General features: G+C 38.1%; 1 protein-coding gene across 1 annotated transcript in view; it reads right to left on the reverse strand.

The window, feature by feature from the left end:
• Nucleotides 1-2,038: 2,038 nt before the first annotated feature.
• SLC13A1 (solute carrier family 13 member 1) overlaps nt 2,039-11,822 on the reverse strand; it is a gene marked incomplete at its 5' end in the record, with an annotated part of 94,652 nt that continues 84,868 nt past the window's right edge. Inside the window, 3 exons of the mRNA XM_080665527.1 lie at nt 2,039-2,708; nt 4,559-4,696; nt 6,193-6,354. Coding sequence (XP_080521653.1) covers nt 2,571-2,708; nt 4,559-4,696; nt 6,193-6,354 — 438 coding nt within the window. The 3' untranslated portion in view covers nt 2,039-2,570. The remainder of the gene's footprint in view (nt 2,709-4,558; nt 4,697-6,192; nt 6,355-11,822) is intronic.

The following is an 11,822-nucleotide window of genomic DNA, read 5'->3' on the forward strand; positions in this document are numbered from 1 at the left end:
GAACTCCTTTAGTTTTTTCTTATCTGTGAAGCTCTTTATCTGACCTTCAATTCTGAATGATAGCTTTGCTGGGTAGAGTAATCTTGGTTGTAGGTTCTTGCTATTCATCACTTTGAATATTTCTTGCCACTCCCATCTGGCCTGCATAGTTTCTGTTGAGAAATCAGCTGACAATCGTATGGGTGCTCCCTTGTAGGTAATTAACTGTTTTTCTCTTGCTGCTTTTAAGATTCTCTCTTTGTCTTTTGCTCTTGGCATTTTAAGTATGATGTGTCTTGGTGTGGTCCTCTTTGGATTCCTTTTGTTTGGGGTTCTCTGCGCTTCCTGGACTTGTAAGTCTATTTCTTTCACCAAGTAGGGGAAGTTTTTGGTCATTATTTCTTCAAATAGGTTTTCAGTATCTTGCTCTCTCTCTTCTTCTGGCACCCCCATAATTTGGATATTGGTACGCTTGAGGTTGTCCCAGAGGCTCCTTACACTATCTTCAAATTTTTGGATTCTTTTTTCTTTTTGCTTTTTCGGTTGAGTGTTTTTTGCTTCTTTGTATTTCAAATCTTTGACTTGATTCTTGCGATCTTCTAGTCTGCTGTTAGGTCTCTGTATGATATTTTTTATTTCAGACAGTGTATGTTTAATTTCTAGTTGGTCCTTTTTCATATCCTTGGGGTTCTTGTTAAATTTATCGGCCTTTTCTAGGAAATTCTTGAAAAACCTTATAACCATGGTTTTGAACTCTATATCCAGTTGTTTGCTTTCCTCCATTTCTTTCATTTGTGATCTGTTTCTTTGTCTCTGCATTTTTGCTGCTTCCCTGGGTTGGTAGAGTAGCTTTGTGTGGTAGGTGTTTTATAGGGCCCAATGGCTCAGCCTCCCCAGTTACCTGAGGTGGACACTTTTGGTGCACCCCTTTGTAGACTGTGTGCACAGTCTTGTTGTAGTTAAGTCTTGGTTGTTGTTGGTATCACTGGGAGAAATTGACCTCCAGGACAATTGGCTGTGAGGATCAGCTGTGTCTACGCTGGGAGAACTTCTGGGCTGGAGACACCTTTATGAGATAAGACTTGCCAAATTGCAATAGTCTCTGTGCTCAGCTTGGATGGGGTGGAGTCTCAGGGCAGAGCAGACAGCCTTGGCTTCCCATCAGCCCTGCCCTATGAGGCCCCTGGGTCTCAGTGTCCCTCAGTAATCTCTGTAAGCACCTCTGAGAGAAAGCCGCCCTTGAGTTTCGCCCACTGCCAGACAGTCCAGTTTCTCCCTGAATGAGTCTGGGTTCCGAGAAATTCGCCCGGAACTGGAGTTCAGTGCAGTCGGGAGCTTCCGTCTCCCTCCTGCTTTAGAAAGCCAGCCGCGCACTCAGCCACCTGTGCACTCAGCCGCCCTTCCTCTCCGCGCGCTCACGTGTCTCCGTACCTCAGCCCTTTGCAGCTCCTCTGTATCTCAATGCGCTTTCCTCTTTCCTTCTAGTTGTAGAATTTCCACTCAGCCAGCTTTCCTGTGGTTCTGGATGGTGTACGTTTTGTCTTTTAGTTGTAGTTTTGATATTGTTGTGCAAGGCAGCAGTTAAGGTGTTTACCTATGCCACCATCTTGGTTTCTCCCCTACTTTTGTTTAAATGTTCAATTCTTTTCTCTTTGTGGTTTGTCCATAAATAATTTATATTTTTTATAAGTATACCAATAGTTTTAATTTTTCATTCCTTATTTTCCCTGTGTTTTTTTAATTTCAATGTTGATATAATGGAGTTATGTGATTTTTGCTACATCTATATATGCAGTGAAAATTCATTTAAATTTCTGAATCACCTTCTTTGTATATGACATTATGTATTTCTAAAATAAGATAAACACTCAGGCAAAATTATTATACTTAAGTGTCGTAATCGTTTTACAGTATTTAGCTTTCTTTTCTAACTGTGCTAATGGTGCAAATCATAGGTCTACAAAATGTATTTCTTAGTGCACTGAGATCATAAAAGTATAAATTATATTACTCTAACCATAAGGTCAAGTGGAAATTGGTCCTTACATATGAGGTTTCTGTTGTTTATTGGATTCACATTTATTTAGATTAAATTTTGCTTTTATACCACAAGATGACCACAATTTTGTTTCTTCAGAAAATTCCCTTGAACAACACTACAGAAATAATTTATCCAAGTATGTAATTAACTTGTATTTTTTATTTTCTATATATAGCTTCATGGGAAGTTTCTCAAACGATAAATTGACATTTGAAATGTTACACTGAACCCAAATGGTAAGATGAAACAAATGACCTAATCTCTTTGAAGGTCAAGTTATAAATTATTCTTGTGATGAAGCAGGATACTTATGGTCCATGCGCAAAATCCCAACTGTGGGCTTCTTGATGAAGGCACTTAGACACTCTGGCTGCATCTCAAAGGAAATGTAGACTGAGTTGTGACAGCAGGTTTTGAGTGTTCACTGGAAGTGCAGAAGCTACACCAGGATGGACTTAAATGTGTCATCAGTTTTTCAGAGTAAAATTCTGCAGTGAATTCTTAATGGTTCCCAAAACTCACCACAGGATGGTCAGAGCATTGGTGCTTGTCATGGCATGGTCTCATTACTAATTAAAGGAGCCCAGGAAGGGTAAGTATGGAGGTCAAACATGGGCACAATCCAGGTGAATGTGCCCAGCATCACCACAGCAACACCCACAATGTTGACGCCAAGTCCAGCTTTAACCTTAACAGGAAAGAGCATAAATATCAGTCTCCTAAAAAGAAAATCTAAGGGAATTGGAATACCATTACAGAATGTATTTATATGCATACTGAATTATTAGTATAAATCATTGATTTCATAAAACAATGAGTTCTTTCATTCATTTCCAAAGAGAATCTGTCCCCAACTAAATGCCATTCACCTGAAGAGTTTTAGAGAAGTTCCGCTTAGGGAATATACTGGCCATTCTGATTAGAGAAAAAAATCCCTTTAATAATCTGCTATTTCACCCTGGTCAGGTGGCTCAGTTGGCTGGAGCATCATCCTGTACACCAAAAGGTTTGGGGTTCGATTCCTGGTCAGGGCATATACCTAGGTTGCGGGTTCTATTCCTAGTCCCCAGTAGGGACGAGTACAGGAGGCAACCAATGGATGTTTCTCTCACATCAATGTCTCTCTCTCTACAAATCATTAAAAATATCCTCTTGTGAGGATTAAAAAAAAAAAAAATCTACCATTTCATGTTAAATTAAAATTAGATTTTGTGGTTTTGTATTTCAGTGGATAAAGTTCAGGTCACTATGTGACAACTGGATCCTTCATAGTCAATATTATTAATAGTTTACCCTTCAGTATTCTCTTATTAAGATTTAATAATGCCACTTCTATTCATCTTTCTTAGCATTCCCCGGTTTCTGGCTCTGACATCATCAATCTGGTGTCCATGAAACAATCTCAAAGTTGCTTCCTATCCATTAAAACAGAGGCTGGCAAACTACTGCCCATGAACTGTTTTTATAAATAAAGTTTTATAGGACAACAACACACCCATTTGTTTACATATTGTTGTTGAATGCTTTCATGACACAATGGCAGAGTTGAGGAGTTGTGACAGAGACCATGTGGCCCACAGAGCCCCAAATATTTACTATCTGCTTATCTTTGCCCCTCTGCATTAAAGCCAAAGGCGCACACCTAGCAGTGGTTACTACAGAGATCCCCTCTCCTGTCCACGCAAGCTGCTCATTTATTCCAGAACCTCGTTTTTCTTTTTAAAGCTCACATACAAAGGACATTGCTTATGTTATTCACATTGTCTTTACCAAAATGATAGTACATGACTTCTGCATAGGGGTGTTTCCAGGATTTTTACCTTGAGGGGTTTAGCAATCTGTGTGAAGGGAAGGGATCTGGGACTTAACTTGAAGTCTCATTTGCATAGCAAGCTCCCCAAATTTACTTTGGCTATATTCTTGTTTGTTTTGGCTTGGAAGTTGGCAATCAAAATTGGGAGGAGACTAGAATATTCTCAAACTAGTTCTTGATTATCACTACTTTCATATTTGGCAAAAATGTGCATGTTTTGTATCTTAGATTTTCTATTATTACTTGCTTGTGCTTTCACTTCAGGTTCCACTATTAAATCAGAACAAGAAAGATGACTTTGCATCAGTCAGGCACTGAGCCTCATGTCTTATTCAGAGCCAATGTCAGTCGCACAAATATTGGTGATAGTAAACCACAGTGCTTGATTGCTAAATTTCATTAGCCCTTTCTCCTTTATCCTAGGTCGAGTTAGATCTGATCTTGACATGTAAGGGTGAGCCTTTGTGTTGACCATATTCTATGCTTTGCTGTTACATTCAGGATCTCTGTATTCCTGACTATACATTCAATGACATGTTTGCTTCTGGTTATCACTCTTCAAAACAATTCTATAACCAGAATCACTCTATGACACAATCACTCTCAGAAGCAGAACTCAAGCCAAGTTTTTTCATGGCAGTTGATTCACATGTAAAAGGAGAGAGAAGCTAAGACTTTACAAAAACTGGCTCCTGAGCCTGACAGTGTTCTTTCAGCTCACTCACCATGTCAGTAACCTTTAGATGGCCATAGGAAAAAACGATAGCATTGGATGGATTCGCTACTGGTAGGAGGAATGCAAATGAAGTACACAGAGTAGCAGGTATCAAAATATACAGAGGGTTCACGTGAATAGCTTCAGCCTGTTGCAAAAGAAAAAAAAGAGTCTAAGTAATATTTTGAGATGCATCAAGCATAAATATAAGCAAAATTATAATAACAAACTCCCAGAAGCAGGTAGAAACCTAAGACATAAAATTATACATAAATTCAGTTATAACTTGAAGAATATTTTTCATATAATGTCTCTTCCTCTTGTTTATATGCTTATTAGTGCCCATTTAAGTATTATCTCAGTTTATTTAGAAAAGTCAAGTTTCATTTATTCCAGAAACTAAACAAAAACAGCAACCACTTATTATTTATTGGACACTAGGTGCTATGCCAAGTGTTTACCTGTATATAAAATATATGTGTTTATATATAATATATGAAGCTTCCATGTATTATATGTAATGTATAAAATAATATAATAAACTATATGTATACATACATATATATACACATATATAAATATAACATATAACTCAATTTTCACAATGCCCTTATGACCAAATAACAGATGAAGAAACCAAGGCCTGACAAGTCTAAAAGTAACTCATCAAACACACAGCTGACAAGCAGTAGAGCTTAGGTGGGGTCTCAGGCCCCTCCGGCCCCAAAGCTTCTCATCATCCCATGAACTTTACTGCCTGTGTGACATATATACTTTAAAATTTGCTTAGGAATCATCACAGAAGAAAGTTAGCATGATTCTTAATTTATCACATAATTTTCTAGCTGCTCTATGTTGAGAAATAAAAACCAGAAAAAAAAACACAACACATTACTTGCCAATTTAAATTCCAACATTTCTTTTCTAATTTGAAGCATCAGCTCAAGAATGCTAACATATGCCCCTTGAGCTAGTAGCAGAAAAATTCCAGAAGGGCAATCCTCTTAATTTAAAATGCTTTCCTTTCACCAAACCCATCTGTCCCAATAAGAAAAACATTGACTTAAAGCTATTTCTTGTCATTGCTAGCTAGGTGGGAAGAAGAAGGGAAGACAGTCTATCCCTCTCTCTCCTTGCAGACCTGCTTCTTACTTATCTCTGAAAATTCTTCCCTGGGCAGTCGAGAATTGTGTCTAAGATATTTAAGCTTGAAGCCTGAAGTGTAAGCCTAGGTTTTCAATCACTTACTGTATATGAAGCAGTTCTCAGAAATTCAGAACTAATCTGGAGGGGGAAGTGTCAGAGTTAGAGGTCTAAATACTAAATTTGTCAGGAAACACTGGACCAAAAAGTCTTACAGCTGGAAAGGATCTGTTTTTTGTTTTGTCCCACTTATCTGCAAATTGAAAATCGGGGTGAATAGAAGGTAAGTGGTTAAGATCCTGCTGCTTGAATGTGGAAGAAAAGAGTTCTGCTGAGTTGAGGTCTCCTAAAAGGTAGGAATGCAAATAAGGACCCTTCTACCAGTGATTTCCAGGAGGACCATTCAGGCCAAAAATGATTCTATTCCACAATATGAGAATAAGCAAAGCAGAACACTGCTCTTTTGATAAAGAATATAAATGGGATAAGTGAGATACTCACCAGTGGAGATAATATTGGGAGAAGGATAGTAATGGTAGCTGCATTGCTGGCTACCTCTGTTAAAGATGTGACGAGCAAAGAAGATAGCAGAATTATTAGCCATACTGGTAATGATCCTAGAGGAGATAATTTCTTTCCTATCCACATAGATAGTCCTGATGCCTACAAAAACAAATTTACAACATTTGTTATTCATTAATAGTTCATTTTAATGGACACTTTAAATGTATAACAAACATTATTTTCTCTAAGAACTCTGTTTCTAAAATATAATTTTAACCTCTCATATTTCCCTGTGGCTTGGCAGATCTGGGTAGCTTTGACCTGGAGAAGCTCTCATTTATTTTTATTTTAACACTACCAATATGCTTTAGAAAGTTTGAATTATCTCCTATATTTTTTAATTAAATGTTAAGGTTATCTAATTAATATATGTGGATATTTATAACCAGAACTATAGGACTTTAAGAAAAGAGTGGCCCTTCTGGTGTACCTCTCTCCACTCCTAAATAGTGTTCCGTAGAGACAACTTTCAACTGAGATTAGCTATTTAGAGCTATGTTTAGGTATTTATGGCTATTTTTAAAAATTACCCTTTTTCCTAATTTTCAAATTTAGACATTATTTACTGACTCAAGTAAGGATTCTGTTTTCTTTCACCAGATCTCATCCACCACACATATATTTCCTCTCCCTCCATTCCCTTATACTCATAGACCAACATTTTTTATGAAATCAATATTTAAAGTTTACCATTATGATTATATGAACATTCTTCATACCAAGTCATTTAATGTATTGTGATCATATTTGTTTTTTGTTTTGTTTTGTTCTACTGTTGTTTTCCCAGGAAATAATGGCTTCATTCTTTGCTTGGTTTTCTAAGTACCTGTCACGGATTTTCAGCATACTCTCCAGAAAAATTGGAAAACTCCCCACAAGTAGACAAACATATTGTTCCTTCTCATTTTCCCCCAGGGAGATGTCTGTCCTGGAGTATTCCCTCCTTCTGTTCCATCTGGACTAGTTGCCCTTCATGTCAATTCTACTGTTGTTGTTCTGAGACCTCTCTTCACTGGTGCACTATGAGCTCCCCTCACCTCCTTCTGTGGGAATCCTTTCTTTTTAATGCCTTTGTGTTGGTGGAGACCTTCTTCTATAGCTTTCTGAGAGTTGGTGAATGGGAGGCTTTGCTTTTGTTTGTTTGTTTCAGCATGTCTGAAAACCTATTTATTTTCTTTTCACACTGTTTTGATACTTTAGCTCTTGTAAAATTATAGAATTGAAATAGTTATTGCTCAGCCAGAAAGTCTGATGACATTCTGATCTTTGATTCATTGTACATAATACAAAGAAATCAGCTGGATGCAAATTAATAGGTATGTTATTCTATTCTCTACTCCCACCTGGGAAAATCCTCCATTTATGAGATTTCACTTAACTACTGCATGTGTGAATTTTATGCCCAGGTCAAATTGGGATTGGCCTGGGCATAGAGCTCTTAGAAAAGCTCTAATTACAAGCAGTATACCCTTAGATCGAAAGTTAGCAAAATATCCCCAGATATGGATACCAGATATTATGTATGTTATTTGTGGTCTTGATTTATACCTTTGTTTGTTTTTTTACTTTTAGATGGAAAAAAGTCTGCATACCATTTAAGTCATATTGGTAGAAGTTCATCTTAAAATATAATTATATATATCGTAAGAATGGATTTTATCTATGTTTAGATGCTGCTAGCAAAGATTATACCAAATATAGTGCCCCCCTTCCCTCACTACCACCTCTGGAAGCCATTGGGATCATATCATCACACCCAAGGTTTTGAAATTCTACATGAAATCTACACTAATAAAAGAGAAACATGCAAATTGACCATCACTCCACTACACCCTCAGCTAATCAGGAGTGAGTATGCAAATTAGCCCAACAAAGATGGCGGCGGCCACAGAGCTGGAGCAAGCAGGAGGCTTGGGTTGCCCCCGGTGATGGAGGAAGCCAAGCTTCCCGCCCGCCCTGACCAGCCCTGGCCTCCGCTCAAGGCTACAAAGTTTCAATTATAGAAGATAAATAAATCCCAGATACCTGCTTCCAGCCAGCCCTGGCCTCTGCTCAAGGAAGCACTTAAAAAAAAGAAAGAAAAGAAAAAAAGGAGGGGTTGGGAGCCTGGATCACCAGGGGCATGGCCAGCCTGAAAATAGCCCTCAGCTCCTCACCCAGGCTGGCCACACTCCCATGGGGTGAGGGTCCCCGCTGGGGGGCTTGGCCAGCCTGCAAACAGCCATTAGCCCCTCACCCAGGCTGGCCAGGCACCCCAGTGGGGACCCCCACCCTGAAGGGGGTGTGGCCAGCCTGAAAACAGCCCTCAGCCCCTCAGCCAATCAGTGGGGGTCAGTTGGAGGTGATCAGGCCACCAGGGGGGTGCAGTTGGGGGTGAGCAGGCTGGCAGGGGAGGCAGTTGGGGGCAAGCAGGCCAGTGGCAGGGGGCAGTTGGGGGTGAGCAGGCCGGCAGGCAGAGTGGTTAGGGGCAATCAGGAAGGCAGGCAGGCAGGTGAGCAGTTAGGAGCCAGCAGTCCCGGATTGTGAGAGGGATGTCCGACTGGCAGTTTAGGCCCGATCCCTGTAAACCAGCAGTAGGACATCCTTCAAGGGTCCCAGATTGGAGAGGGTGCAGGCCGGGCTGAGGGACACCCCCTCCCCCTGCATGAATTTTGTGCACTGGGCCTCTAGTGCTTTAATATTGGGCACTTAGTAGCTCTTTCAGTCCATTATCTCAAAGTCTTCAGTTCTGGAAATTTCTTGTATTATTTTTAGAAATGTCCTTCTATTTCTTTTTATTTTCTTCTTTTCCTTCTTCTAAAACTCCTGTTTGTTGGCTGTTGGAGATTTGGAATTGCTCCTCTAATTTTCTTATCTTTTTTTTTATATTACCTTCTCTTCACCTTTTTGTTTTATTTCCTGAGATAAGTTCATCTTCTAACTGCTACTGAATTTTTAAATTTCTTTTACAATATTTCTCATCTTCAGTGGATCTTTCTTATGTTCTGTTTATCCTTTATTTAAAAAGTAACATTCTACTTGTTTTGCATGTCTTTACTGTTTGTAAAATCTCTTGGGGGCCTCAATGATAAATTTTTAAAAATTTCTTTTGTTTCATAAATTTTTCTTTGCTTTCATGTGTTTCTTTTCAATTTTTCTTGCTTATTACTGGTTATTGTATCAGAGGCTTCCTCAACTATCTGATGGCTTCATATAGTCCATTTATGTTTAAAAGGGAGGTAACAAAATAATGATTTTGAAAGTTCTTTGTGTCTGGTCAAAGATTGTTAAGAAAAATACTTTACTGTAGGTGACTAAGCTGTGAGCCAGTGTCTCACTGATTCAATTTTGTTACAGAGTAAATCTAAATTTTCTACTAAGGAGGGAAGAGAGCAGTTGCCTGTCTATTCAGGTCTGGAGAGAGTATTTGTGAGACTCACAGCTCCTTATACACTTCTGAAGCCATCCTTCACCTTTATTACTGAATTTTACCCCAGCTTTCCGTTAATCTGCTGCTTCCAATTTCTAAACCCTTTCAGGATCCTGTGGCTGGATCAGCTTGTTTCTTGTTGGCTATCCTTTTTCAGGTCCATAAATTTCATCCTTCTCTACTATTTCCACAGTATAAAGTCAGTTACCCCTCAAATATCCTGTTTCTGTATTTTAAATCATATTAACATCTCTTATATGTTACTGTTCCTGGTATAAATTCTTTATCTTTATGGATTGACACTTTTATGTTCTGTTATTGCCATGTCAGTAAGCAGCTGAAAAAAATAGTGTTTAATTCTTCCATTTTTAACTCAGGAATGTGTGAAAAAGGGAGAGGAAGAGTTATTCACCCATAAGAATTTGAAATTGACTACCAGGACATGAGAGTTCAAACATGTTAAAACATATCAAGGGACACTTAAGAGAGAGGGAATTGCAGTGAGGTGAATGCTATGTCATGGTTCCCAATTAGAAGGGTTATTTATTTCTGGACATTTTCCTAATTACAATTTGGGACAAAATTTTAAAAAATTAACTCTCTTCAAAACTTTGTAAAACCAGTTTCTAGGGCCATATTTGCCCATAATCAGATTTATTAAGCTCATGGCTTCCACCCCACCACCCAAAGGTAGGGCTATTCTGGATATTCCTAGAATAGTAGTCCTAGGATTTTCATAGCAAACTAGACCTCCTTCCAGGGGTTCCCCATCCTTCCAGTGAGAGAGCCGACTACATCAGACTAGGTGCATACCTTTTCATTTCCTTAAACTCTGCTAGACTAGGGTCTGGCCAATGCTTTTAAAACCTCTTTTGAGAGTCCAATCCAGACAGATATTCTGGGGAGGAAAGATGAACCTAAGTTCATATTTAGGTCAGAATTGCTGATTCTGATTTCCTCACAATTCAAGTGAGCAGGCAGAGGAATGAAGGTTATTGATTCTGAGAAACCAGATCTGCTGGACTAGTGGAAAAGTCTATTTGTCTTATATTTCTCTCACTTACATTTGAGCAGTCTACAAGGCAAGCCAAATGTAGGCTGAAAACGACTTTGTAAGTGGCACTCAGAATTTCATCTATTACTAAATCTTATTGCCGAAAGCTCAGTATCCAAATATAATACAGAAAAATTGACAATAAAGTCAGACGCTAAAACCAGTCTCCCTAGAGGTTATTAAGAAGAGAACAGAGCAGGTAGTTTTTTGCCTTGAAAAGTATAAAAACTTAACTTCCCAGAAACTAAAATGCTATACAAAACATCTCTCTCACCATCATTTTTACTTTGATAACAGAATAAGAAAATGGAACAGCCATGAGCTTTGAGTGTTTCACAGAAGGCTATAAAATCCAGAAACAGGAGATTTTTAATTTGTCCACGAGTAGAGGATTTTTATGGAATTTTTGAACCAATCCTATAATGACCAAGACAATTTCAAGGGACAGTGATTTCCCCAGATATCTACTTTCTATCAACTGGATAGGTAGGCCAAGAAATAGCCAACTCTAATCCACTTATGGTTTTACTTTTCCCTAAAATTAGAAAGAATACAATATTAGTCATGGTTATGTGAAATTCTCTCAGGACTTTATTCCACAAACGTGTATTCAGTACCTTTAATATATTTAATATGTAATAAATAATATAATAAATAAATAATGTAATACATTACTATTATTTTTTATTGTCCTTCTTTGACAACATTAGGACCATGATATATTCCAGAGAACTCTGAGAGCTACTCAGATACATCATGAAATAAGGTAAAAATATAAACAAAAAAATGTTTCACTAGTAGTCACCATATGTATGATTTTTATTTTTTTTCTTATTAAGCTAGTCTTCTAATACTATTTCATGAATTAAGAATTCTAATCTTCTATGCTTTATTTCTTTTGACACGCATCATAAAAACTTATGCTTGGAGCCTGTAAAATGTTTTGAACTCTGAACTCACCTCATCTGTATGATATACTTACTTACTGCATGGCTATTGAAACCTGTGTCATTAAAATGACAGGATGAAGTTGAATATAACAAAAGCTTGAATGTCCCCATGTTCTTCTTTGGAGCAGCCTAGTTCATTGTTAAGTATCTTAGA

This window comes from Plecotus auritus (genome assembly GCF_963455305.1).
Source record: "Plecotus auritus genome assembly, chromosome: 4".
Taxonomy (NCBI): domain Eukaryota; kingdom Metazoa; phylum Chordata; class Mammalia; order Chiroptera; family Vespertilionidae; genus Plecotus; species Plecotus auritus.